The sequence below is a fragment of the Amyelois transitella genome, chromosome 23 (assembly GCF_032362555.1).
Source record: "Amyelois transitella isolate CPQ chromosome 23, ilAmyTran1.1, whole genome shotgun sequence".
NCBI classification, from domain to species: domain Eukaryota; kingdom Metazoa; phylum Arthropoda; class Insecta; order Lepidoptera; family Pyralidae; genus Amyelois; species Amyelois transitella.
Window position 1 is genome coordinate 6352257 of NC_083526.1, and position 26279 is coordinate 6378535.

General features: G+C 38.0%; 1 protein-coding gene across 1 annotated transcript in view; it reads left to right on the plus strand.

The window, feature by feature from the left end:
- LOC106134601 (uncharacterized) overlaps positions 1-26013 on the plus strand; it is a 46740-nt gene extending 20727 nt beyond the window's left edge. Inside the window, exons 21-43 of the mRNA XM_060950940.1 lie at positions 771-864; positions 1333-1432; positions 1861-1955; positions 5038-5283; positions 5745-6150; positions 6722-6896; positions 7071-7215; positions 7551-7733; positions 8104-8222; positions 8626-8757; positions 9657-9809; positions 10497-11535; positions 12294-12484; positions 13162-13308; positions 14486-14671; positions 15455-15603; positions 16372-16496; positions 17734-17922; positions 18976-19157; positions 20789-20927; positions 21785-21920; positions 22590-22909; positions 23727-26013. Coding sequence (XP_060806923.1) covers positions 771-864; positions 1333-1432; positions 1861-1955; positions 5038-5283; positions 5745-6150; positions 6722-6896; positions 7071-7215; positions 7551-7733; positions 8104-8222; positions 8626-8757; positions 9657-9809; positions 10497-11535; positions 12294-12484; positions 13162-13308; positions 14486-14671; positions 15455-15603; positions 16372-16496; positions 17734-17922; positions 18976-19157; positions 20789-20927; positions 21785-21920; positions 22590-22909; positions 23727-24128 — 5053 coding nt within the window. The 3' untranslated portion in view covers positions 24129-26013. The remainder of the gene's footprint in view (positions 1-770; positions 865-1332; positions 1433-1860; positions 1956-5037; positions 5284-5744; positions 6151-6721; positions 6897-7070; positions 7216-7550; positions 7734-8103; positions 8223-8625; positions 8758-9656; positions 9810-10496; positions 11536-12293; positions 12485-13161; positions 13309-14485; positions 14672-15454; positions 15604-16371; positions 16497-17733; positions 17923-18975; positions 19158-20788; positions 20928-21784; positions 21921-22589; positions 22910-23726) is intronic.
- Positions 26014-26279: the final 266 nt, after the last annotated feature.

Below are 26279 nucleotides of genomic sequence, written 5' to 3' on the forward strand. Positions count from 1 at the left end.
CTCTTCATACAAGCTCGGCGGTTTCGGGTACTTTTGACCTGACTGTTTACCAGGACGTCCTTAATTTGATCAAGATACGTTCGTCTAGGTCTTCCCACTCCGACCTTTCCCTCCACACTCTCCTTGTATATCAAATTAAGTTAAATTTAGTTTCAAATTCTAAATAAATAAATATATACGGGACAGATTACAAAGATTGAGTTAGCCTCGACGTAATTTCAAAACTTGTATTACGAGAGACCAACGATAGTATTATTTTATAATAAATACATAAACGTCTAAGCCTGGGTCTAATAAGACAAACCGAGATTCGCCGAGATTCAAACCCGGGACACAGACAAGTGCACTACCGCTGCGCCACAAAGGAACTTACAATATAGAACACAAGGAAATTAAAATATGAGGACTAGGTTTGTAGCTGCCATCCACGAGAAACTTTGGCGCCATCTACAAAAAGCGACAGGTTTAACGTTATCTACATTAAAAAACAACGAAATTACCACCACAATAAGCAATGAATTAACCGCTAGTTACAAAAAGCGACGAATTTAGCGCCACCTACAGAAAAATACAGGTTTTTCGCAAAACCCACGAGAGTGTTAGTTTTTACCGAGATGAAAGGTACTCTATGTCCTTCTCCCGACTCTAAAATATATATACGTGATATTTCAAGAAGATTAATACAGTAGATAACCCGTGAAGAGGTAACAAATATACAAATGAACTTACTTTCGCATTTAGCAATATTAGTTGGGATGTTTTCTTTTCAGAAACTGCTGTGATCTAGTCTACAACATATTGCTGTTTTTGGTACAACTATCCTCTTCAAAACATCACACGAAACAAATTATTGAGATACCGAAGGTGAGTTAAAACTACATACATACATATAGTCACGTCTATATCCCTTGCAGAGAAGATAGAGCCCAACAGTCTTGATAAGACTGAAAAGCCACGTGTTCAGCTGTATGGCGTAACGATGGAATTGAGATTTTAAATAGTTACTATCCCATCGCCTACAAGAAGAATCCCAAGTTTGTTAGCCTTTCCGTAGGCGGCTTTTACAACATCCATGGGAAGATATGAAGGGGTTCTATTCCAAAAGTTCTGGGAACTACACGGCACTTTGTTTAGATGAGTTTAAATTAGTTTGTACTTTTGTCGGTTGCTCTATCTCGTATATCTCTATGCTCTATCTCATATATAGTTCTCATTATATATATGAGAACTATTTAAATTAAATCTTTGAAGCAATGTATTCTATGAATACTGTTGATGTGCCTTTTCCAAATAAACAAGTATATTCGATTGGAGTTCAATCGTTTGTTGTAGCTTATCCAACTATGCGATGGACTGATGGCTTCTGGGGCCCATTTGGAGTGTATAGCTGGATTGGAACCTGTGGCGGTGAAGGTGTTCAGCAATATGGGAGGTAATTATATCGGCTTCTTATATTTTATGATTTCATTCAGAAGGCAAAACAGAAATGTAACATATTCGTCTTCATCGTCACTTACCATCAGGTGAGATGGAAGGCAAGTGTCTAATCCAATATTGAATTTTTTTCTTTTATAAAATTATTGTTTTATCTCAGCCGTCTCACAAGTTTATTTGCTGGTATCTCTTAAGTATTCAGCGGCTTAATGATAGAATTGTGTGTCATTTTTATGAATTTATCCCTTAGTCGCCTTTTACGACATCCCTGTGAAAGAGATGTAGTCCTATTCCTTTTATATTGGTGCCGGGAACTACACGGCACTTTCTCTCCCGTGCGAAAAATTAAGTATCTAGGCTATCTGAAATCTTTTTTAATATATTGTACTTTTATACTTGTATTGATAAAGATATATATTTTAACAGCTACAAGTGTACTGGGCAGGGCGCAACAACAAGAGGCCCAAGCTACTAGAGAGGTGCTGTTTTATATGTTACAGAAAACTATGCACCAACATAAGGTAAGCTTTAGGTTAAGCAGTTTTTTAGTTCTCATAAGAATTACACAATAATTCGGTTGCTGAGAAATTATGATAATAATACGAATAATAAGATTGATTTTATAAAAAACGATAGCATTTGCCCGCGGCTTCGCCTGCGTTAATTTCGCTTCCATAAAAAGATTGGTTAGAATAAGAGCCTTGCATTGACATGCATGCATTGACTAATATTATGCAAAAAAAAAATAGATGTACCTACGTGAGTGCGTGTTTGAGGATGCTATTCAATCACGCAAATTCTACTGGATGGATTTTGATGAAACTTACGTACACGGGAAGAATGATGCCTGGAATAGAACATAGTTTATTTTTCTTACAAAAGCAAAGTCCCGGGAGCGCAGCTGTTAAAAAACGAATAAATTCTAAAGACAAAAAAAAAGGAAATTATAATAATGGAAAGTTAAAGTATCTCTTTGTATACAACATTTGCTGTCTTGCCCATAATATAATATAGATAAACTGTCATAGCTGGTGACCCGCGAGCAAGCGACGTAGCTGTCCGTGTGAGAAGCAATTCGTCCTGAGGTCGACTCCGGCTGCTCCAAGACCTTGCGATTTGTTAATCGTCATCGCGAAACATATAGCCACTGGAAACTGTACACGCTTAAATTGAAATGGAAAGTTGTTGGGAATGAGGGGAATGCGCGGTATAAAAACAGTTTCACCAGCTGCACAACCAGTAAGAATTCTAGCTTCTATAATATTGTTATGAAGCGACACCACTTTAAGGCGAGTCCCATTACAACGTTTCGGCGGCGTTAAGTTGCGTAGCAACATAATTGGAATGCCTACTTTTAGTGCAATTGTATGCGCGGGCAGTCCAGATGCCGAAAGTGAATTAAGGAACTCTACCGGATAAGTTGTAGCATCGCTACTATCTAAAACTGTATTTATGGATTGGTATATAATTTTTTTTCCAAAATACTTAAATTATTAGCAGCTGGTTGCTCATTTTTGCGTGTTAGGATTGCTCGCTCGCATATCCAAGAATCCTCGTGATGAATTATTTGAGATAGGTCTCCATAAACGAAATGGATAAGTTCCTCCACCGAAGTGACTACTTGACAGAGGTTCTCTGGCAGAGTCACCAATCCGTTCGATTCAGGCAACGTACCATTACCGATTTTTAATAACACATTTGAGAATTCTTGCGCTCGAGGGTTACCACCTAACGTATTACTTGTTAGACTTAATTTCCTAACCTGAGGCCAGAGTATGGATCGTTTGAGACATGCGCTTACTTCATCAGCTCTAGTACCTCGGCTTATTACGGGTAGAGTCTGGCGGAAATCACCACAAAATAATACAGTGGTACCACCCATAATGCGATTCCCTGTTATTTTCTCCAAATAAGTAAATGTCTTAACCATGGAAACTAAATCAATGAAAAAAGAATTTTTAATTAATTTAAAAATTTGCCAGCGGCTACAATCGCGTTATTTCTTAAATTCTCATGTGGCGCCATCTCGTATCGGGTGGTCAAAAAATAAATATCTAAACCACGGGAACTAAATCAATGGTGAAACGGTAAGTACTGACGTTGCTATATGTGTGTTATTCCTGCTAATCTTGAGGAACATGGCAACCGTCGCCGATGCGGGGTGCGTCAAACTACCTACATAAAAAAATCTTCTCATACATAAAAAAAAATCTTCTTAAACATGTGGTGAAACAGTAAGTACTGGCGAAACTAAAATTACTTAATTAAAACTTAATTAATTAAAAATTTTGCCGGCGGCTACAATCGTGTTATTTCTTAAATTCTCATGAGGCGCCATCTCGTATCGGGTGGTCAAAAAATAAATACCTAAACCACGGGAACTAAATCAATAAACAAAGCATAATGAATTAAATCAATAAAATGCTATTTTTTTAATCATCATCATCATAATAAATATAAGAATTAATTATTTATAGTGCCGTGTGGTTCCAGGCACCAACACAAAAAAGAATAGGACCACTCCAGCTCTTTTCCATGGATGTCGTAAAAGGCGACTAAGGGATAGGCTTACAAACTTGGGATTCTTTTTTAGGCGTTGGGTTAGCAATCTGTCACTATTTCAATCTCAATTCTATCATTAAGCCAAATAGCTGAACGTGGCCATTCAGCCTTTTTAAGACTGTTGGCTCTGTCTACCCCGCAAGGGATATAGACGTGACCATATGTATGTATGTATGTATAATTATTTATAGCTTTTTATATCGATTCAAATCAAAAATGACGAAGTTCCATACAAACTTGCACATATTTCATCCCCTTGGGATAGAATTTCAGGATAAAAAGTAGCCTATATTCTAATCCAGGCTACTAACTATATCTGTGCCGAATTTCGTTCAGATCCGTTCGGTAGATTTTGCGTGATGTGCGTACAAACATACAGACAGACAGACGGACAGACAGACAGGCAGACAGACAAAAATTCTAAAAAAATTGTCTTGGCTTCTATTGACCCTAAAAAGACCCCTTATATTTTTTTTTCTTAAATATCTTCAATGTACAGACAAAGTTGAGTTACAGTTTTATTACATGTATGGATAATGTGACCTAAAATACTGCCTTGAGGAAAGCCGTAGGATGAAAAGTCGAAACCTTACTAGGTATATTTATTCAACTTTACTATTAGCTTCCTTGCAGTGAGAAAGTCTCCGAATAATTTTAAACATACATACATATAATCACGTCTATATCCTTTGCGGGGTAGACAGAGCCAACAGTCTTGTAAAGACTAATAGGCCACGTTCAGCTGTTTGGCTTTAAGATAGAATTGAGATTCAAATAGTGATAGGTTGCTAGCCCATCGCCTAAAATAAGAATCCCAAGTTTATTAGCCTACCCCTTAGTCGCCTTTTACGACATCCATGGGAAAGAGATGGAGTGGTCCTATTCTTTTTTCTATTGGCTACTTTAATTCCATCTTATTTCCAGCTTATTGTATAAAAATTGAAAAAACACAGTGTCAAACGCTTTTTTGATTTTCCAAAACAGGATTTATTGTTCATTTAATCTTTTAAACCACAATATTATTTCTTCTTCTCATTGTAGGTCTTAGAACTGGTCTCGTGCGTTCTATCCCTGTCTCAAGAGCATCCGGAGAGTTACTATCGCTGGTCAGAACTCGCTTGCGATACTCTTCTAAATCTTCTATCTCAGAGGACCATAGAGATAGACTCTGTTGAAGCTATAGCCTCATTGGAGAAGCTTCTAGATTCTGTGTACAAGGACGTATTGCTGGAACAGAGTAGAGCGGAGACTTTGATGAAGATATTGTTTAAGGCCCCACCGGATCAGGTGAGATTAAAGCTTTATTTATAAAATTAAGGATAAAAATACAAGAATTAGTTCTAAAGTAAGCAGATACAGCTCTATCTGTTTTGTGATTTGTATTGTTAAATGTTTCTTCGAATTACCGTGTGTGTGATATAAAAGAAATCCTGAATCGATATGGCCCTAGTTTACATAGAGACAATCAATGAGTAATGTTTGTGTCAAAACTTGGCGCGAGGTATATTTATAAAAAACAAATTATCATATGCCCTCTCTCATCTCTATGCCAAATTAAACGTTCATTAATTTGACATATTTTTTCAGCATCCTAACATATAACTAAGTATACAGCTGCATAATAAAAATATACCATCTCCGTATTATAAGTAAGGGTGTTATATTGTAAGCAACTTTGAACAACTACACTGCATAAGATTTTGATTGCTTCTGCATACAACTTAAAATAAATAGTCTTTGTTTTACAGGCGACAACACCATACAAACTAAAACTCCGCTACCTTTCAATCATAATGGTCTTACTCCGCAAAGTTCTCATCCTGATACCGGAGAGCGAAATCCTACTGACCGTAAACAACCTAAAAGCGACCAGTCTATCACCACAGAGTATTTTCTTCAACGCAAAACCAGATATAGACCCTTTGAACGTACAAAATGTCAATGAAAACTGCGCGAATTTATCCCCAGATGTCATATTAGTCAGATTACTGTTTAAAACTTTGACGTACGCCATTTTGGAAGTGGATGGGTGTAGGGAACCAAATTGCTCTAATTTTGACCTAGAAAGTAGCGTGAAGGGTCAAAGTCATAGGTTATTGTATTCGGTATGCGTTAATATTGTGGTGCAAGTGAAACATATGCTGCATTTAACACGTAAGTATGATATTCAATGGAAGTTTCTAGTCTACCACCAGCGGCCATTTTGTAAATCGAATTACTTAGCCGATAGAGATAAAATAAGAAATTAAATAATACTGCCACAAATTTCTAATTTATTCCTTTAGTCAGACTAATATAAGTTAATTAAAGAAAATAGAGCTGCATAGTGAGATAATTACTAAAGCGGCAGATTAATATAAGCTATTCTAGCGCAAGTAATAGTCATTAGAATATAATACTTATAGCAAGGTATGTATTTTAATAATATAAATATAGCTTGTAATATAGTAAAGTAGTAAATATATATAAATATGCAGTTATATAAATATTGGTATTTATTTCACAAGCCGATTTCTTGTGCCCTTAAAATTAAGCAATTGCAAATCTATCGCAAAAAGGGTTTTGAATTAATAATCAACTAATTTTAATTTTTAAATCTTTAAACTTTATAGTTTTTTTAGTTATTTTAATTTGATCAAAAATCAGAATAATTTGATTTTTATTTCTAAGTATTTAAGGTCTCATAACATAATCACTTAAAAATCAATCACAATTACTTTTTCAGCTGGCTGCCTCTTCCCTCTCACAGCAAAAACAGCACAAACCATCTTACATAACGAGCAAAGCGGTTTGAACACAGGATTATACAGTCCAGATGAGAATATACCTCTAGACAGACTAAATGTACTATGTCTAAGTTCTTTGTCGCTGACTATACATTGGTCTCATTTATTAATCAGGTAAATTGTTGATATATTATTTTACAAATTATATAATAACTGCAAAAATAGGCAAGTTTGTTAGTTACCTTTTCACATATGAGAGATAGACAATAAGACGGCGAAAGATAGTCTATCTAGGTATTTATATTTCTTGGATGTTCATCTATATAAGTATGTGTATTTGGTTTTTAGATTGAACTTCTTAACCCACAAGTACTGGCAGAAACTGGTGGGTTTCGCGAGAAACCTGCCTCTAAGAGATGATAGCATCGATAAACAGCTGTTGAAGGTTGATGTACTGCAAATAGCTTGCGTTATGGCCTACTGCGAGTATTTTGTGAGTATATAAATTATTTTTAAACTTTCTCGCCTATTTTTTTTACAATGCAGTAATTATATTCATTTCTGTGTGATTTGTCCCAAATTTTTTATGAGCAAAAATATATCCGGCTTGAAGGACCATTTTATCAATTAAAGATACTCATTCAAGCAGGATTTTAGTGATACTATGAAGTTGAAAAACACAAAAATATTTCGACGAACTAAATGAATGTTCATCTTATGCTTAATCGAACACTTGATACATTTTGGGCTTCAGGGCCAATTTCTAACCCATCATTAAATAATCACTCGTTTAATCTATTCGTCTATAATTCATAATCTTGTACACAGGTAGAGAACGGCCTGTCAGAAGTGGTCCATCTAACTTGGCTGTTAGTCAATCGTATTCATATACTAATAAGCCAATACAGGGAGGACATGGTGCAGAGTTTGTTGTGTAAAGTCCAACAGACGGACAGTGCCTCGGGATTGCTATTGCAAGCCGTTGCGGCCAGGTGTCAGAACTATTTGAAGGTAAAGATGATATTTAAAAAAGAATATGACTGGTGTAGTGTCTCTAAATATTATCTTTGTATGAATAATTAACAAAAAATTAAATGTCACTGTCAAAACGTAAATTCCCGCGGTGAACCGAATTATAAATGTAAATAAACATCGAATATCCCGCGCTTTCTGTTAATGTAATTATTGGGGACAAAGCGAAAATGGAAAAAAATGTCTTAAGCAAACACAAATTGAACTAATATAATCAAAACCCCTGAGCATTAACCATCTTATCATGCTAGTGACCTATTAGTTATTTAGTATGAAAACACGTTCACTTGATAGCGAGCACAATGAGATGGATACTACTTAAATTAAACCTTATTGCTTCCATTTCTAGGACGAATTCGCATTGAACGCGTACAAGATATTGAGTCTATGTCACGAGAGCGAATGCGGCGCTTTGATATTTTTCATATGCAGAATGATCGGCAAGATGGAACCGTCGCTTTCCGCTAGGTATGTTTACTCAATAAGTGTTTAGTTAGTTCGTAGCTTGTAGCTTTTTGTCAAAAAGATATTAAGATATTAGATATAAATTACTTTTTAATTTTTTAGAATGATTATTTTCAAATCAAATAAAGCAAAAAGTTAAAGTTAAAACATACAAGAAAATTAACACAGAAAAGTGATGAATGGAGCAAGCTACTCTACTTAACTCCACCGACAAGAGTTAGCTCTTCAATTTAAGAAGAAGATGAAATGTAAAATGATGTAAACTAATCAATAGCTGAACGTGGCCTTTCAGTCTTTTCGAGACAGTTGGCTCTGTCTACCCCGCAAGGGGTATAGACGTGATGTGACGTGAAAAAGTGCCTGCAAAGGTCTATTTTCTGAATAAAAAATTGATTTTGATTTTCAGGTTTGCCAAACTAGCAGTGGAGAGATGTTGGCTCCTCAAAGAGATGCCTGAAGACAAGATAAACGAACAACTGACGAAGGAAGATGTTCAGATTGCTTTGGAGATGCTGCAAAGGGATCAAGTGTATAATCGGTAAGGAATTTATATATGTATATATTTTTTTTGTTAAGCAAAAACACCCTTCGTCCACTTTGGTAACTTACGTAACCGGTTACAAAGGGAGATTTTTATTTCGATGTTTGTTTAACCAGTTATTTAAGAGGAATTCTATTTTCCACTTTCGTAGATTAAATTGTATTTAATGTTTGTAACTGGACATATCTAAAAAATTAAAGTACAAAAGGACTTTTTAATATTTATTAGCGAAAAACAAAAATAGTTGTTAGTGCCATTTATATAAAAACGAGCTTTTACCCGCTGAAATAAAAATATCAGATTTTTATCAATACTATACTAATATTATAAAGCTGAAGAGTTTGTTTGTTTGTTTGAACACGCTAATCTCAGGAACTTTCGAACACGATCGAATGAAAAAAAAATCTTGAATATACCATTTATCGAGGAAGGCTTTAGGCTATATAAAATCACGCTGCAACTTTTAGGAGCGAAGAAATAATGGAAAATGTGAAAAAAAACCGGGGGAAATTATTCATTCTTGAGGGCTTCAATGATGCCTAAAATAACTGTACCACGCGGACGAAGTCACGGGTACAGCTAGTTGTTAAATATTTTTATTTGATTTCCAAAAAAATACAATTATTTTCATTATACTTCCTGAATAAATAGTATAATGCAACGCGAAAGTTGAAAAGTTACCAGGACGTCATAAATGTCTATATTTAGGACGTCCTGGTAAAGGGTCAGGTCAAAAGTACCCGAAACCGCCGAGCTTGCATGAAGAGAGTTATGAATGTGGATGAAGCGAAGGAAGTATGCAGAGATCGTGGCAAGTGGAAAGAGGTAGTCTCTGCCTACCCCTCCGGGAAAGAGGCGTGATTTTATGTATGTATGTATGTCTATATTTTTTTCAGGTACCCATCATTAGTGATGGAGTTGAACTCGCTTGCGTCATCTGTGTTCGCGCTATCGCCACTGGACCTGTCACAAGATCGAGCAATCAACCCTCAGTATGTCAACACTACTAACGTTGATAGCAACTGGCTGCTGAATCAGGCTAAGAACAGGTGAACATTGTATTATATAATCCTACTACTATTATAAAGGCGAAAGTTTGTATGGATGTTTGTTACTCTTTCACGCAAAAACTACTGAACCGATTACCATGAAATTTGGTATGTAGGTAGCTGAAGACCCAGAATAACACATAGGCTACTTTTTATCCCAGAGTTCCCGCGGGATTGATAGGGTTTCCATGCGGACGAAGTCGCGGGCGGCCTCTAGTATAATAATAAACTAACAGAAAAAAAGTATACGACCACTCCATATGACGGCCTCTGTGGCGCAGCGGTAGTACGCTTGTCTGTGACACCAGAGGTCCTGGATTCGAATCCCGGCCAGGGCATAATGAGAAAAGAACTTTTTCTGATTGGCCTGGGTCTTGGATGTTTATCTATATAAGTATTTATTATAAAAATATAGTATCGTTGAGTTAGTATCTCGTAACACAAGTCTCGAACTTACTTCGAGGCTAACTCAATCTGTGTAATTTGTCCCGTATATATTTATTATTATTATATCTTTCCCGTGGATGTCGTAAAAGACGACTAAGGGATTGACTTATTAACTTGGGATTCTTCTTTTGGGCGATGGGCTAGCAACCTGTCACTATTTGAATCACAGTTCTATCATAGAGCCCAACAGCTAAACGTGGCAAGTCAAGTCAACAGATTTCATAGTGCAATTGTTTTCAGATGTTGTCTAACTGACTCTTCGTCCACTAAAGCCTCAAGTCACTACGAATTAGCACTTCTATTATCAAATTTAACAAGAGAAGATCTGACTACGGTCTTATCATGTCAAGAGTTTGACAGGAGAATATTATCGTCATGTTTCAAAGTGGCCGGCGACGACTACATCAGGGAGTTTCTCACCGTTTTCTCGGCTTACGAAGCGAGGGAGATAGAAAGAGATAGACTCAGAGAGGAGATGGAGTTGAAACAGAAAGAGATGACGGCGTCCGTCGACAGCAATAAATTGAACGTAGTTAACACGCTGCATGTGTTTAAAAAGAATGATAACAAAGAATCTAAATCACAATTCTTCATTCCAATAAGTGAGAATGAAATTAAGGAGAAATTTGGCAATCTTGAACTGTCCGAAGATCCATTGGAACTAGTACTACCAGATCTGTCACAGATATACCAAGTATCGGTAACATCATTCGAGAAAACTCTATCCGATATCATAAAACTGTTCCCCAAACAGAATCGACCTTTGAGCCAATCAGAGAACTTCAATTTGAATATAGAACAGTCCATAGACAGATATACAAGGAGGTGTCATCAAGTATTTCAAGAAAAATTGTTCTATCAAGAATTTATAACTATACAAACTATCCTAACTGGATATCTCGATTGTATCAATCGAATTACAACAGTGATCGACGAATCAGATTGCGATTTACTCGAGAAAATAATCGAGAATCTATTACCAAGTTGTTTATCGAGGAACATAGCGATATTTTCCGTCATGTCGTTGCAATATTTGTCTTTTTTGATCAAAAATAGGAAAATAGTTGAAAGTCCTGTTCACGGGGATGTTTCTTTCAGAGCTAATACGCCAGTTAGTGACAATTTGGTTATTGATAATGTGATTTTGTTAACAATTGAAAATGTCGCGAACGCATTGAGTTTTAAAGAGATTTGGTTGGAGTTGAATTTGGAAAGTAATAGTAACAGAACGCAGTCGGCCGTGAGCTGTTTGTACGCGGTTGTGAAATACTTAGTGAAGGTGAGAAACTTTAACATTTGATGTAAAGTTTAATCATCAATTATTAATTAAATCTTTGATGTAGGTGATCAATCCGATTGACTATCTATTTTATTTGTTTGTTTGTTTGTTATATCTTTATTGCACAGAAATTTACACATAAAATCACGCCTCTTTCCCGTAGGGATAGGCAGTCTACATCTTTCCACTTGCCACGATCTATGCATACTTCCTTCGCATCAAATTTACACAGTTACAAGAAATAGAATATAGTTATGAAATGATTAAATACAATACCGGCACCAATAGAAAAAAAATTATAGGACCACTCCATCTCGTTTCCATGGATGTCGTAAAAGGCGACTAAGGGATATGCTTATAAACTTGGGATTATTCTGTAGCGGGAGCGATGATTCGGCTCGACCGCCACCAAAGGGAAGATCTTCAGCCAGGCTATGTGTGACGCCTGGGGAACCGCGGCTCCGACGATGTTGTGTCGGAGGTTGTATATATAGCTCCAATCCGTGAAATCTCTGAAATCGCGATTAAGTTTCTTCTTTGCTATTGGTTGAGCGCGTCAATTTGTTCGCGATAATTGACAGTTGTTGTGTGATTTGATGTTGTGACGAGTGGCGTAGAGATGTCGCCACAATTCCTTTAACCGATGTGCATCATTAAGCCAAACAGCTCAACGTGGCCTTTTTAAGACTGTTGGCTCTGGCTACCCCGTAAGGGATATTAACGTGATTATTTGTATGTATTTGTTGTAATACTTTTAGGACACCAAACCCCTAGTCCTGAATCATCACATGAATCACCAGGACGGCCCCAAGCCAGACATGGTGATAATAGGGGACAAGTTGATAACATTGATTGATTATTGGGAGCGGAATTTCTATGTTACAAACGAAGGAGTGCTAGGAAAATGTTACAGGAAGCCCATTGAGAGTTTGATTGTCAGTTTGTCCAGGTATTTTATTAAATATATATTTTTTAAATTTAATATACTTAATTCAAATTTTTATTTGCATAATAGGTATGAGTACAACAAGGTCTGAAAGTTATAAGCATACATAGTTTGCTTGATCAATATATTTCTGCCGTGTGGTTCCCAGGCAGCGATATAAAAATGAATAGGACCACTCAGTCTCTTTTCCATGGATGTCGTAAAAAGCGACTAAAGGATAGGCTTGTTAATTTGGGTTGCTATTTGAATCTGAATTCTATCATTAAGCCTAACAGCTGAACGTGGATTATTAGAATTTTTAGCTTCCTAGTTCTGTCTACTCCGCAGCGCATATGGAAGTAATTATATGAATAAATGAAAAATCAATATATTTTTAGTGATGGGTCTTTTTTCTTGGATATAGCCCGGGGTCCGAATGACCATGATCCTTAATTTAGTCAGATTTTTACTCGAAGCGACTCCCGTCTGATCTCTGCAAACTTTTATAAATGAGTTGAGTGCGTTTGACCGCAATCTTCCTGGTGGTAAGTATGACGAGTCTTAATCTTTCCACTTTTCACGATCCCTGCATACTTCTTATGCTACATTCACATTCATCACTCTTTTCACGCAAGCTCTTCGATTTCCTTAACTTAACGTTCCGCCAGGACCTTATATATGTTGTAATATATATTTTCTAGGTTAGACATAGTAAGCAACATAGCGCTGATCCCGCCCATAGCGTGGCCTTCAGTGGAAGTCTCACCGAAAAAGGACCAGCCGCTCAAGATTGATCTACCATTACAAGCGTTGCTCGATATGGACGTATTAGAAGCGTTTCTATTTAGGTACCTAAATATAATTAATTTAAAAAGTTAATTATTAATATTAACAAACTTTCATCTTATAGTATCGCTGTTTCGCTTTTTATTATGACGTGAAACGGGACAGTGATAGTTTTTCGCGTTTTATGCGGGCTCACACATTTTTCGACCTTAAAAGGAACGTCCGTTCTTTGAATGTGCAAGTCTACTCGCACATTCAAAGAACGGACTTTTGTTGAATGTGCAAGTAGACATATTATGATAAAAATGAGGTATTATTTTTATTGAATTACAACTTTCGAAACAAATTTAAAATATATATATATATATATACTTATTATGATTGCATCTTCCACGTTGCATTAACAAATATTTTAAATTTGAAACACATCTATTAAGTTTAGCTTTTGTACCGAAAAAATTATCATTGTGCGTTGTTTCCGTAAAATTAAAACTATCAAAATGGCGAGCTAGGATATACCTATTCACTTAGGTGTGTAGGATATATTCATTTTAAAAAAATGTTACTGAAATTTGAGAGAGAGTGAGAGAGAGAGAGGGTAAACTTTTTTGACGTGACAACGTCTTATAATTCGAGTGAGCCGGCTGCACGCACGAAAAACATGACTCATGAGGCGTTACCTCGCTCTGAGGCGTTCCATGTAAGGCTTGAAGTGCAAGCGAGAGCGCGGAACGAGCGACAAAGAGGCACAATCCGCCTGGAGTCCGCCTGAAAATACTGGAGTGAGCGATGTGTCTGCGTGGACAGTTGCTATACTAAATAGTACATTTACATGTTTTGGTCGACTATCAAGTGCAGTGAAAAGTGAATGTGGTGTATCTGTATTTTTTTAGGACGTTGTCACGTTTAACTATCGTCAGTAAACCGACTTTACAGACAACCGATTTTTACATACATACATACAGTCACGTCTATGTCCCTTGCGGGGTAGACAGAACCAACAGTCTTGTAAAGACTGATAGGCCACGTTCAGCTATTCAGCTTTAAGATAGAATTGAGATTCAAATAGTGACAGGTTGCTAGCCCATCGCCTAAAAAAGAATCTCAAGTATGTAAGCCTATCCCTTAGTCGACTTTTACGACATCCATGGGAAAGAGATGGTGTGATGTCATTCTTTTTTGTATTGGTGCCGGGAACCACACGGCACGACAACCGATTTTTATTTTTTACTTTGTCAGGGTAAACCTAATAGGTTGGTCGTCGAAGAAGCAATTCGAAGAAATGTGGGTAAGTCTGCTCGGGGCCCTACAAGGCAACGGGCCGCATTGGGCCATACGAGGCATCACGCAGGTTTTGATCAGCACTGGGGCTTCGAGGCGAGGCATGAGACATGTTCCGAGACGAATACTGAATGTCACTGATGGGTAAGTGTGATACTCGTAAAAACTTGTTACAGGTACACTTATATTATGACGGCCTCTGTGGCGCAGCGGTAGTACGCTTGTCTGTGACGCAGGTCCCGGGTTCGAATCCCGGCCAAGGCATGATGAGAAACGAACTTTTCTGATTGGCTTGGGGTTTGGATGTTTATCTATATAAGTATTTATTATAGAATATAGTATCGTTGAACCTGACTCACCCAATCCAGGCTCCATGGTCATGGGCTTACCCTGGTCTGCTCTCCAGGTTGGTGAGGATGCAACCACCACCAAAGCCATGAAGAAGATTAAGACAGGTTGCTAGCCCATCGCCTTAAAAAAGAATCCAAAGCTTTTAAGCCATTCCCTTGATTGATTTTACAATCTGCATTGTCCGAGAAGCATCAGGCACACTATGTATTTATTTTTTGACCAGCATGAAATAACTTGTATAATATAGTCAATTGCACTCACTTTTTCAATACATTCATACATATGGTCACGTCTATATCCCTTGCGGGGTAGACAGAGCCAAATGTCTTGAAAAGACTGATAGGCCACGTTCAGCAATTTGGCGTAATGATAGAATTGAGATATTCAAATAGTGACAGGTTGCTAACCCATCGCCTAAAAAAGAATCCCAAGTTTGTAAGCTTACCCCTTAGTCGCCTTTTATGACATCCATTTGAAAGAGACGGAGTGGTCCTATTCTTTTTTATATTGGTTTCCCGGCACCAATATAAATTTGCCACACGGCAAATTGACAATTAAAAAAAAAATTGTTTTAAGAATGGCGCGTCTGCGCAACCTACTAGTGGGCACGTCGTACATTAAACTATTCGATGACGTCAATCTGGAGAGGATACCGTTGGAAACAGACGGGTTCGATGGCTACCACTATCCTCAGTTCAACACTGATTACCTCAAATTGGCAGCAGGTAATAAAAAAAAAAATCATTTAAGATCACATAGGTCACGTGCACTGCAGCCGTTTGGCTTAATGATGCAATTGAGATTCAAATAGTAATAAGTAGTTCGTCCATCGCCTACAAGATGGACCTCGAGTTAATTATTCTTTCCCTTTGTCGCCTTTTACGACTTCTATGAGTGTAATGTGGACTGACGGGAGATAAATAGCAGATGTTCTGTTTTTGGATTTAAGATTAAGGTACATACATATATACATAAATAACGGTCACATATTTCCACTTGTCACGATACCTGCATACTTCTTTCACTTCATCCACATTCATAACTCTCTTCATGCAAGCTCGACGGTTTCGGGTACTCTTCACCAGACCTTTAGCTTAAGGTACTTGTAATAAGGTCATTATCCAATTGGGTTTTTATAGCATTGACAGATGAGCAGATTTACATACATACACATGGTCACGTCTATATCCCTTGTGGGGTAGACAAAGCCAACAGTCTTGAAAAGACTGATAGGCCACGCTTAGCTATTTGGCTTAATGATAGAACCGAGATTCAAATAGTGACAGGTTGCTAGCCCATCGCCTAAACAAAAGAATCCAAAGTTTGTAAGCCTATCCCTTAGTCGCCTTTTACGACATCCATGGGAAAGAGATGGAGTGATCCTATTCTTTTTTGTACTGGTGCCGGGAACCACGCGGCAGATTTACACTGTCGAATATTGACCAAGGCGGCTTACGAATGCGTTTGCGCACTGTGCCTTGCCTTATTTCCAGATATAATTGACGACGCCCCATTCAGAGTGAGACAGGAACACAAACGCACGAAAAAAATGGACGTCGATGTGAACAGCTGTTTGCAAATACTGATGGATGTCACTTCGCAGATGCTGGAGCCGAAGGTGAGTTGGGAGATACATCCTGCTTATATTATAAATGCGAAAGTTTGTATGTCGCTATGTCAGTATGGATGTTTGTTAGTCTTTCACGCAAAAAATATTGAATCGATTACGATGAAATGTGGTATGTAGGTAGCTGAAGAACCAGAATGACATATAGGTTACTTTTTATCCCGGAGTTCCCGCGGGATTGATTGTTACGTTATGATTGGGTTTCCACGCGGATGAATTCGCGGGCTGCCGTTAGTAATATATGAAATAATGTATGAAATTTTATTACCCTGGCGATTTAAAGAAACTGATTATATTTTAAATCTTGTGGATTTTGATCACTCAGAAATGTTCCATTTCACATTTGTTTGCTGTCAAATTGAATACTTTTATGGCTCTACATAGATACATACATACATATAGTCACGTCTATATCCCTTGCGAGGTTGACAGAGTCAACAATCTTGTAAAGACTGAAAGGCCGGGTTCAGCTGTTTGGCTCGATGATAGAATTGAGATTCAAATAGTTTTAGGTTGGTAGCCTATCGCCTAAAAAAGAATCCCAAGTTTGTAATCTTATCTCTTAGTCGCCCTGTTGTGACTGTAGCCGCTAAAATTAAAGATTTATTTGAAATAACTCAACGTACACAATATAACTTAATTCTAAGCTGGTGTGCGCCGCAGCAATTCAAAAAGGTCATAAGCTCAGCGGATTTCTTTGCTCGGGATAAGCAAAGCGCTGGTTTTCAGCTATAACATACATACATACATATATACGGTCACGTCTATATCCCTTGCGGGGTAGACAGAGCCAACAGTCTTGAAAAGACTGAAAGGCCACGTTCAGCTATTTGGTCAAATAGTGACAGGTTACTAGCCCATCGCCTAAAAAATAATTCCAAGTTGGTAAGGCTATCCCTTAGTCGCCTTTTACGACATCCATGGGAAAGAGATGGAGTGGTCCTATTCTTTTTTTGTACTGGTGCCGGGAACCACACGGCACGGCTATAACCCGGCTGTATCTTCTTATATATAAAATTTTCGTGTCACAATGTTTGTCTCCGTTCTCCTCCGAAACGGCTTGATCGATTCTCATTAAATTTTGTGAGCGTATTGAGTAGGTCTGGGAATCGGTCAACATCTACCCCTTAGTGATAGGGGTTACCACCCTTAACATTAACTTATTATTAAATGGCAAAACAACGTTTGCCGGGACAGCTAGTAGCTATATAAAAACCCCCCTGCGCAGGCGCCGAGCGGGCTGGCGGCGCGGCTGGCGCTGGTGGCGGGCGTGCCGCACTGCGGCGGCGCGCGCGCGGCGCAGGCGCTGGCGGCGGCGGGCTGCGCGCCGCTCGCGCGCTACGGCGCGGGCGCGCGCGCGCTGCTGCTGGCCGCGGCGCACTGCCTGGCCGTCGTGCGCGGGCTCGACGGGCTGCAGGTGAGGGGGGAGGGGGGGATAGGTATTTAAAGTAATTTTCTTGTGGGGTTAAAAGTAAATTTTAGGGGCTAAAGGTAACTTTTTGTGGGGTTAAAGATAATGGGGGAGATGACTTTCTTGAGGTGTTTAGGTTTTTTATTTTGAGGGGCTAAGGCGGTCAGTTCTTCTGGGGTGAAAGATAATTTCTTTAGAGGATAAAGGTCAGTTTTGTAGGGTTAAAGGTTGTTTTTTGGGGGCCAAAGGTTAATTTTTGTGGGGTTAAAGGTTGTTTTTTGTAAGGCTAAAGGTCAGTTCTTGTGGCGTTAAAGTAATTTTTTGGTAGACTAATGGTCATTTTTGGTGAGCAAAAGTTAATTTTTTTGAAGGGCTTTTCTCAAGGTCATATTTTGAGGGGCTATAGATCATGTTTTGAGGGGCTAAGGGAATTTTTTGGTTTTTCTGATGTCGTTTGAAACAATTAACAGACACCAGGTACTACTCGTAATGATTAATTGCAATTGAATCAATTAGATGCCCCATTAAAAACTGCGTCACGCGCATAAAGGCACAGGTTTGAATCCCACCTCGGTCATGTACCAATGACTATTTCCGAAGTTTTGTACATTAGTTTGAATACTAACTCGATGCTCTTACGGTGAGGAAAAATATCGCGAGGAAACCTTCAGGCAATTGGTTGTATAACCATGATAGATACAATACGGGTAAGGTTTACCTGTAAATGTTGCGGAGGTCAGACGGGAGTCGCTTCGTGTACAAACCTGACTCACCCAATCCAGGATCAAAGACATACCCCGGGCTCCTCTCCTGAGTGGTGATGATGCAACCGGGACTAAAGCCATGAGGAAGAAGAATGATTAATTTAAATCATTAATTGACAAAAGGTCAGGTCAAGAGTACCCGAAACCGCCAAGCTTGCATGAAGAGAGTTATGAACGTGGATGAAGCGAAGGAAGTATGCAGAGATCGTGGCAAGTGGAAAGATGTAGTCTCTGCCTCCCCCTCCGGGGAAAAGGCGTTCCCATTTTTACGTATGTATATTTGTAATTGTCACAGGAGCTATCATCGGTCCACCAAAAACTGTTACGGTCTTTGTCGTCATCGTACGCACCGCTACGTCACGCCGCACTGCACGGCTGCCTGCTGCAACTGTCTGCCGCTTGTCGCAACGACACGGGCCAGGAGATGGTCACCCATCTCACCGCCGCCGTGGAGAAGTACTTGACGCCAGATTGCAAGTGAGTTCCAGATAATATGTTTAATGCTGTGTGGTTGCCGGCACCAATGAAAAAAGAATAGGACCACTCCATCTCTTTCCCATGGGAGAGGGATAGGCTTACAAAATTGGGATTCTTTTTTTTAGGCGATGGGCTAGCAACCTGTCACTATTTGAATCTTAATTCTATCATAAAGCCAAATAGCTGAACGTGGCCATTCAGTCTTTTCAAGGCTGTTGGCTCTGTCTACCCCGCAATGGATATAGACGTGACAATATGTGTGTATGTATGTATGTATGTTTGACAATCTTCTTGTGTCGTGTGGCACCAATAAAAAAGAGAATAGGACCACTCCATCTCGTTGCCATGGATGACGTAAAAGGCGACTAAGGGATTGGCTTATAAACTTGGGATTCTTCTTTTAGGCGATGGGCTAGCAACCTGTCACTATTTGAATCTCAATTCTATCATAAAGCCAAATAGCTGAACGTGGCCATTCAGTCTTTTCAAGGCTGTTGGCTCTGTCTACCCCGCAATGGATATAGACGTGACAATATGTATGTATGTTTAACAATCTTCTTGTGCCGTATGGCACCAATAAAAAAGAGAATAGGACCACTCCATCTCGTAATCATGGATGTCGTAAAATGCGACTAAGGGATTGGCTTATAAACTTGGGATTCTTCTTTTAGGCGATGGGTTAGCAACCTGTCATTATTTGAGATGGCAGACGAATGCCTTATCCGATCCACAATATTAATAAAGAGAAAAGATTGGTATTTTTGTACGTTTGTAACGAATAAACTCAAAAAAATACTAGACTGATTTCCACGAAATTTAGCACATAGATGTTCGGGAGTGACATTAGCTACTTTCTTCTTATTTGAATTTATTTCTACTCACATACATAGATACATATAATCAAGTATATTTCCCTTGCGGGGTAAACAGAGATTTTCTTCTCTGAGATTCTTGGAAATAATGATAATGATGATGCCGTGTGGTTCCCGGCACTATTACAAAAAAGAATAGGACCACTCCATCTCTTTCCCATGGATGTCGTAAAAGGCGACTAAGGGATAGGCTTATAAACTTAGGATTCCTCTTTTAGGCGATGGGCTAGCAACCTGTCACTATTTGAATCTCGGTTCTATCATTAAGCCAAATAGCTGAACGTGGCCATTCAGTCTTTTCAAGACTGTTGGCTCTGTCTACCCCGCAAGGGATATAGACGTGATCATATGTATGTATGTATGTATGTATGATAGGCCACATTAAGCTGTTTGACTTACTGATAGAATTGAGATTCATATAAAGTGACATGTTGCTAGCTCGTCGCCTTAAAGAAGAATCCCAAGTTTGTAAACCTATCCCTTAGTCTATACTATTTACATACATACATAAAATCACGCCTCTTTCCTGGAGGGGTAGCCAGAGACTACCTCTTTCCACTTGCCACGATCTCTGCATACTTCCTTCGCTTCATCCACATTCATAACTCTCTTCATGCAAGCTTGGCGGTTTCGGGTATTTATGACCTGACCCTTTACCAGGACGTCCTTAATTTGATCAAGATACGTTCGTCTAGGTCTTCCCACTCCGACCTTTCCCTCCACACTCTCCTATTTATTGACAACAAAATATTGTTTCAGGATATCCCTATACGAACAAAGTCTGTACTGGACTGTTTTATTCACATTGATAGAATTAGGTCACCCAGAGTTTATAAATAAGGCAGTCGACTTTCTACTGTCAAAGCCTAAACATTACTGCGCGGATTTGGTCGCTAAGGTAAGCTATTCGTTTTTTTCAAAATCGTGAATGCCATTTATAATGCTATAGAATGCATCAGCTATGAAGAGCATCAAAACTTTTTTATCAATATACATTTGAATTAAATTCCTATTGAAAAACGGAGAAAACTTTTGCAAAAACCATATAAAAAAACTGTATCACGTCTTTATCCCTTACGAGGTAGACGGGGCCTACAGCTTAGGAATGTCTGAAAGGCCACATATGCCGCTATATAAATCGATCATATTTTCAGTGATTTATGAAGATTTCAGGTTATTACAATTAATTTTATTTTTCGACAAGCATTATAAACTTCTATGGATAGGTTTATAAACTTCTTTGAGGCGATGGGCTGGTAACCTGCCTCTATTTGAATCTCAATTCCATCACTAAGCAAAACAGCTGAACGTGGCCTATCAGATTTTTCAAGACTGTTGGCTTTATCTACCCGGCAAGAGATATAGACGTGACTATATGTATGTATGTTGTAAGTATATATGTATGGAGGTTAATTCTTCTCTGTAAATGCCACTGAACTGATTACGATGAAATTTGGTATGTGGATAGCTGACGACCCAGAATAACATATAGGCTACTTTTTATCCCAGAGTTCCCGCGGGATTGATGGGGTTTCTAAGCGGACGAAGTTGCGGGCGGCCTCTAGTTATTAATATTTTTGCCACATGTTTTCCCGCCCCGTAAATGCATCGGTTAGCACTCAAACTAATACCCATTTCCTGTTCCCATATCATTCATATCGCGCTATAGGCTATTTTATCCTGGAGTTCCCGCGTGATTGATTCCACGCGGACGAAGTCGCGGGCGGCCTCTAGTAATTTAAAATTGTATTACAGGGTATAACAATGACGATACGTCAGCAAGTGTTACCAAAAGAATTGAAGAATTCAATAATGGAGAAGTTATTGGAGAATATGAAGAAGTATTCAGAGAGGCATGCGGTACAAATATTGATGGTACATCTGTTTTCAGGTATATACTATTATACTCATAATAATATTGAAAATGGGTTTTTTTTCTTACTTCTATTAACAGTTTTACTCGAAGTGAGTTTAGTTTGACATGAATTTACACAATGATATAAACGAATTGAACACATGCCTCCATTAATTTCTGTAGGTCCTAGATATCCATTTCTCGAGGTATTTAGATAAAGAGTTTTAACCAAGTTGCAATGTTTTTTTTTTACACAAAAAATAAAATAAATAATTTCTAAAATAAGTTTTTAGGTACCTTTTTTAAATAGCTTCTTGTTCTTTATTTGTTAAAAATAAATTTACAATTGTATTCCCCTCAAAAAGAGTAATAAGGTCGCTTACATTTATAAACTAAATTCTAACAAGTTTGAATAAATAAATAAAATAAATAAATATATACCGGACAAATTACACTGATTGAGTTAGCCTCGAAGTAAGTTCGAGACTTGTGTTACGAGGTACTAACTTAACGATACTATATTTTACAATAAATACTTATATAGATAAACATCCAAGACCCAGGCCAATCAGAAAAAGTTCTTTTCTCATCATGCCCTGGCCGGGATTTGAACCCGAGACCCCCGGTGTCACAGACAAGCGTAATACCGCTGCGCCACAGAGGCCGTCAAACAAGTTTGAATAAAGATTTGTTCATATTTTTCAGCCGACAACAAACTCCTAAGCCCAAAACTCACCACGGACGTATCAAACATGGATCCCGACGTGTTGATGAGTTCTATGGAGCGTCTGACTCTCTTATACAAAGCTCTCAGACAGACAAGAGAAGGGGAGAGTAAGAGAATACTGGCGGCCGCTATGAAATACTTCTTGAAGGAAACTCTGCCGCCCGCTGCCACGTTGAGCAGAGTCGTGATAGAGTTTGTGGAGAGTTGCAAGATGGCGGAGAGAGTGAAATATGGGGTGGGGGGAGAGAGAGAGAGAGTGGGGGAGGGGGCGGTCCTCAACGCGGAGATTGTGCATCAGGTTGGTATTTTATCTCTGATTTTTCTTTTAACTTTTGGCTTAATAAATAGGGTTTCCTTCCTCTTCTTCTTCCTGGCTATAAGTCCTGGTTGCATCGTGACCACTCTGGAGAGGAGCCCGGGGTATGCCTTTGACCACGGACCCTGGATTGAGTGAGTGAGGTTTTTACACGAAGCGACTCCCGTCTGGCCTCCCCAACCTTTGTAGGGGAACCTAACCCGTATTGGATCGATCATGGTTACACATCCAGTTGCCTGAATGTGCAGGTTTCCTCACGATGTTTTCCCTCACAGTAAGAGCATCGGTTATTATTCAAACTAATGTACATAACTTCTAAAATAGTCGTTGGTACATAGCCGAAGTGGGATTCGAACCTGTGCTTTTTAGGTAGCCGAAGTGGGATTCGAACCTTGCACCTTACCGACTCCACCACCGACGCTTCATAAATAGTGTATGTGCTCTAAAAAATATGTTAAATTCTTGGCCGCATACTTATAGTCCAATAAGATATTGATTAAACTTGCATTACGTAATATTAATAAACCTTTTTAATTGTAATGATATGACTGTGTGAAAATTTAATTTTCATTTCATTCAAGCAAATATTTTTTTAACGGATTTGGATAAAAATTTTAACATTAAATAGAATAAAAATTACATTCCTGAGCACATTTTTATCGAAAATTACAAAATATCTCTGATTAAGCCCTAAAAAGTTCTGTCATGACATGTCTAAACGAGAATTAGCCCAAATCCTTGTGACCAAGCAAGCTTTACTGCTGTACCAATCAAATTTAATATACCATTACTTTTCCAGGTCTTCGAAACAGCGGTATCCCAAGACCAACTGCCAGTATTGAGCGGTTGGATATTCGAAGCTTTATGCCATCTTCTCAGTGGAAAAATATCCTCCCACCTTCTACCTTACTGCGTCTTAACCTTACTAGTTTCAGCCAGTTCGAACCAGTTCATACGAAAGATATCGCCTTTGTGCACCGCCATTTTGAGAAACGGCCTGAGAAACGCCGAGAAAGACGTGTCTTGGGGAGTTTTTAGTAATTACTCGAGCGTTTCACATGGAATGTCGTTTGCGGATAGGAGGTTGTTGTGTGTGGTGGCTAAGCATTCCGGTTTTAGCAGATCTCAGTTGGATAGGTTGGTTGAGTTGTGTGAGAGTGGTGAGTGTTTGGATGAGTTGTTGATGTGTTTGAGTTCTTAGTGTGAATTGCACCATGGCTTTGGTTCAGAGATTTCGGAATAATATTGACTACTTCGGTATGTCCGCGGCTCCGTCCGCGTGAAACTAAAAAAATAGCTTATTTACGTCACCTCAGGAGTTTTCGTTAATCTTTTTTGACAAACTATACCTTTTTTCTCACAGTTATTGTTGACTTCAAAAATCATCTACTCTATCGATACTATCGATAGTCTTATCGATAATATTGTTTAACTCAACTATCGATAGATCGACAACACTATTTGGCAGCTTTTTATAGTTTGAGCATAATGTAATATGTTGCAATCCTCACTTGATGGTACAAATTTGTAGACTTATTAGTAAGTAGTGATATGTGGAGCAATTTATTTATATAATTCTTGGCTTCGCCGGTAGGATAAAGAATGTATGAACGATAAAGCAAGTGCTTTAAATAAAAGTTACTATACTTTTTAACTCTGTAGGTGCAACTGCGAAATATGTCTTCTACGTGCATTTAATCACGTCTTTATCCGGGGTAGACCTCATGGGTAGACAGAGCCTTAAGTCTCAAAAAAGACTGAAAGGCTTATACTACGTGCATCAATTATTAAGTTGAGGTGGTAACAATTTTTTGGTTTAAAAGTGATACTTTTTACGAATGACTGGAAAAAGGCGCGCCCCAGACTCTAACTTAGGTCTAGAGAATCTAACAGTTTCATTTATCATGATGGGTAGGTATGAGTTGCATTCGAATATCTATAAAGTGATTGTTTCTTTGTGCTATGAATGAATTAACTAAATGTTGCTTGAAATGTAGTTAATGAGGAAATAATAAAACACGCTTAATTAAGGCACGAATACACGTTTGCATCAGACCGGAGATATCAATTTGTATGACTAGATTTTTCTATAGGCAGTAATAAAAGTTATCTGAAATATAAATTGTAATACTGCCAAAAACAAATGTACTGTAACCTAGTAGCAAAAAATTCGCCATTGACACTACTTTTGTTTTTATCCATATAAACACCCCCAAAACACATTACAACAAATTTACATAAAGTTGACCTTATTAGTAAAAGCGAGTTAACGCCGTTTTTATCGTGCGAAGAACTATCGCTATGCCGCTCCACGTCGTAATAAAAAGCGAAACAGCTTTAGTTTTTTTCGTGATGAAAAAAAATGGCGTCGCGCGTACCTTTTGCAGGAGCTGGCAACCTTTAAAATAATAGTAATTAAATCTGCCTATTTGAGAATCTATCTTTAAAACGTATAATTTGTTGTACATAGAATTCAATTTATTAAAACTGGGTGCTGAGTTGGTTGATATGGGATTTGATTAAAATAATTAATAGAATTGAAATGAATCAAGTAAAACGAATTCAAATATGTGGTACAGTCTTGAATAATGTAAACATTGAATACTCAAATATAAAGCTAGAGTAGTAAGTAAGTAAGTACTGCTAAACAGGACATCGCTATCATAATACTAATGAAATCATAACCAAATTCTATCTAAACTGAGCGGTACAAGACGGCGACATATCCCTAGAACTTCAGTTACAATATGGAATTTCTGTTATAATTTTTGAATTTCAACGAGCTAGAAAGTCGGTGATTGAGTCTTTCTTCCTCTTTATCGCTTACGGGGTAAACAGAACCTGTCTGAAACTGAGACTGAAAGGTGAAGGTACCAATTTAAATAGTTTTAAATTATTTTGCTATTTTATGTGGTACTATATTTGAGTATTCAGTTAAGAATATGATTAATCTAAAATCTACGCACTTAATATGAAAATGGTATTTTAATTATAAGAATGTTGTATAATTGTATATTTTATGAAACGCATTGAAGTTATATTTTAAAGCTACGCTTCTGCGAAGAAATATAGTCATTAATATAATATTGATTGTGTTTTATTTGAACCTCAATTAAGTAGTACTTTATAAGTACATGTACTTATATAATAGTACGTATTTGTAGTAGTATTCAAAAAGTACAGGTTTTTACAAATTCCACGTGAACTACGGCTTTTACCGGGACTAAAAGTACCATGTGTTTTTCTTCAGACTCTTAATTTTATGTTCGCAAAATTTCAGCAAGATTAGTTCAGAAGTTAATAGGTATGATGGGAGTCCCAAAATTCGGTGTGGGATCGTGTGGGCATCCAT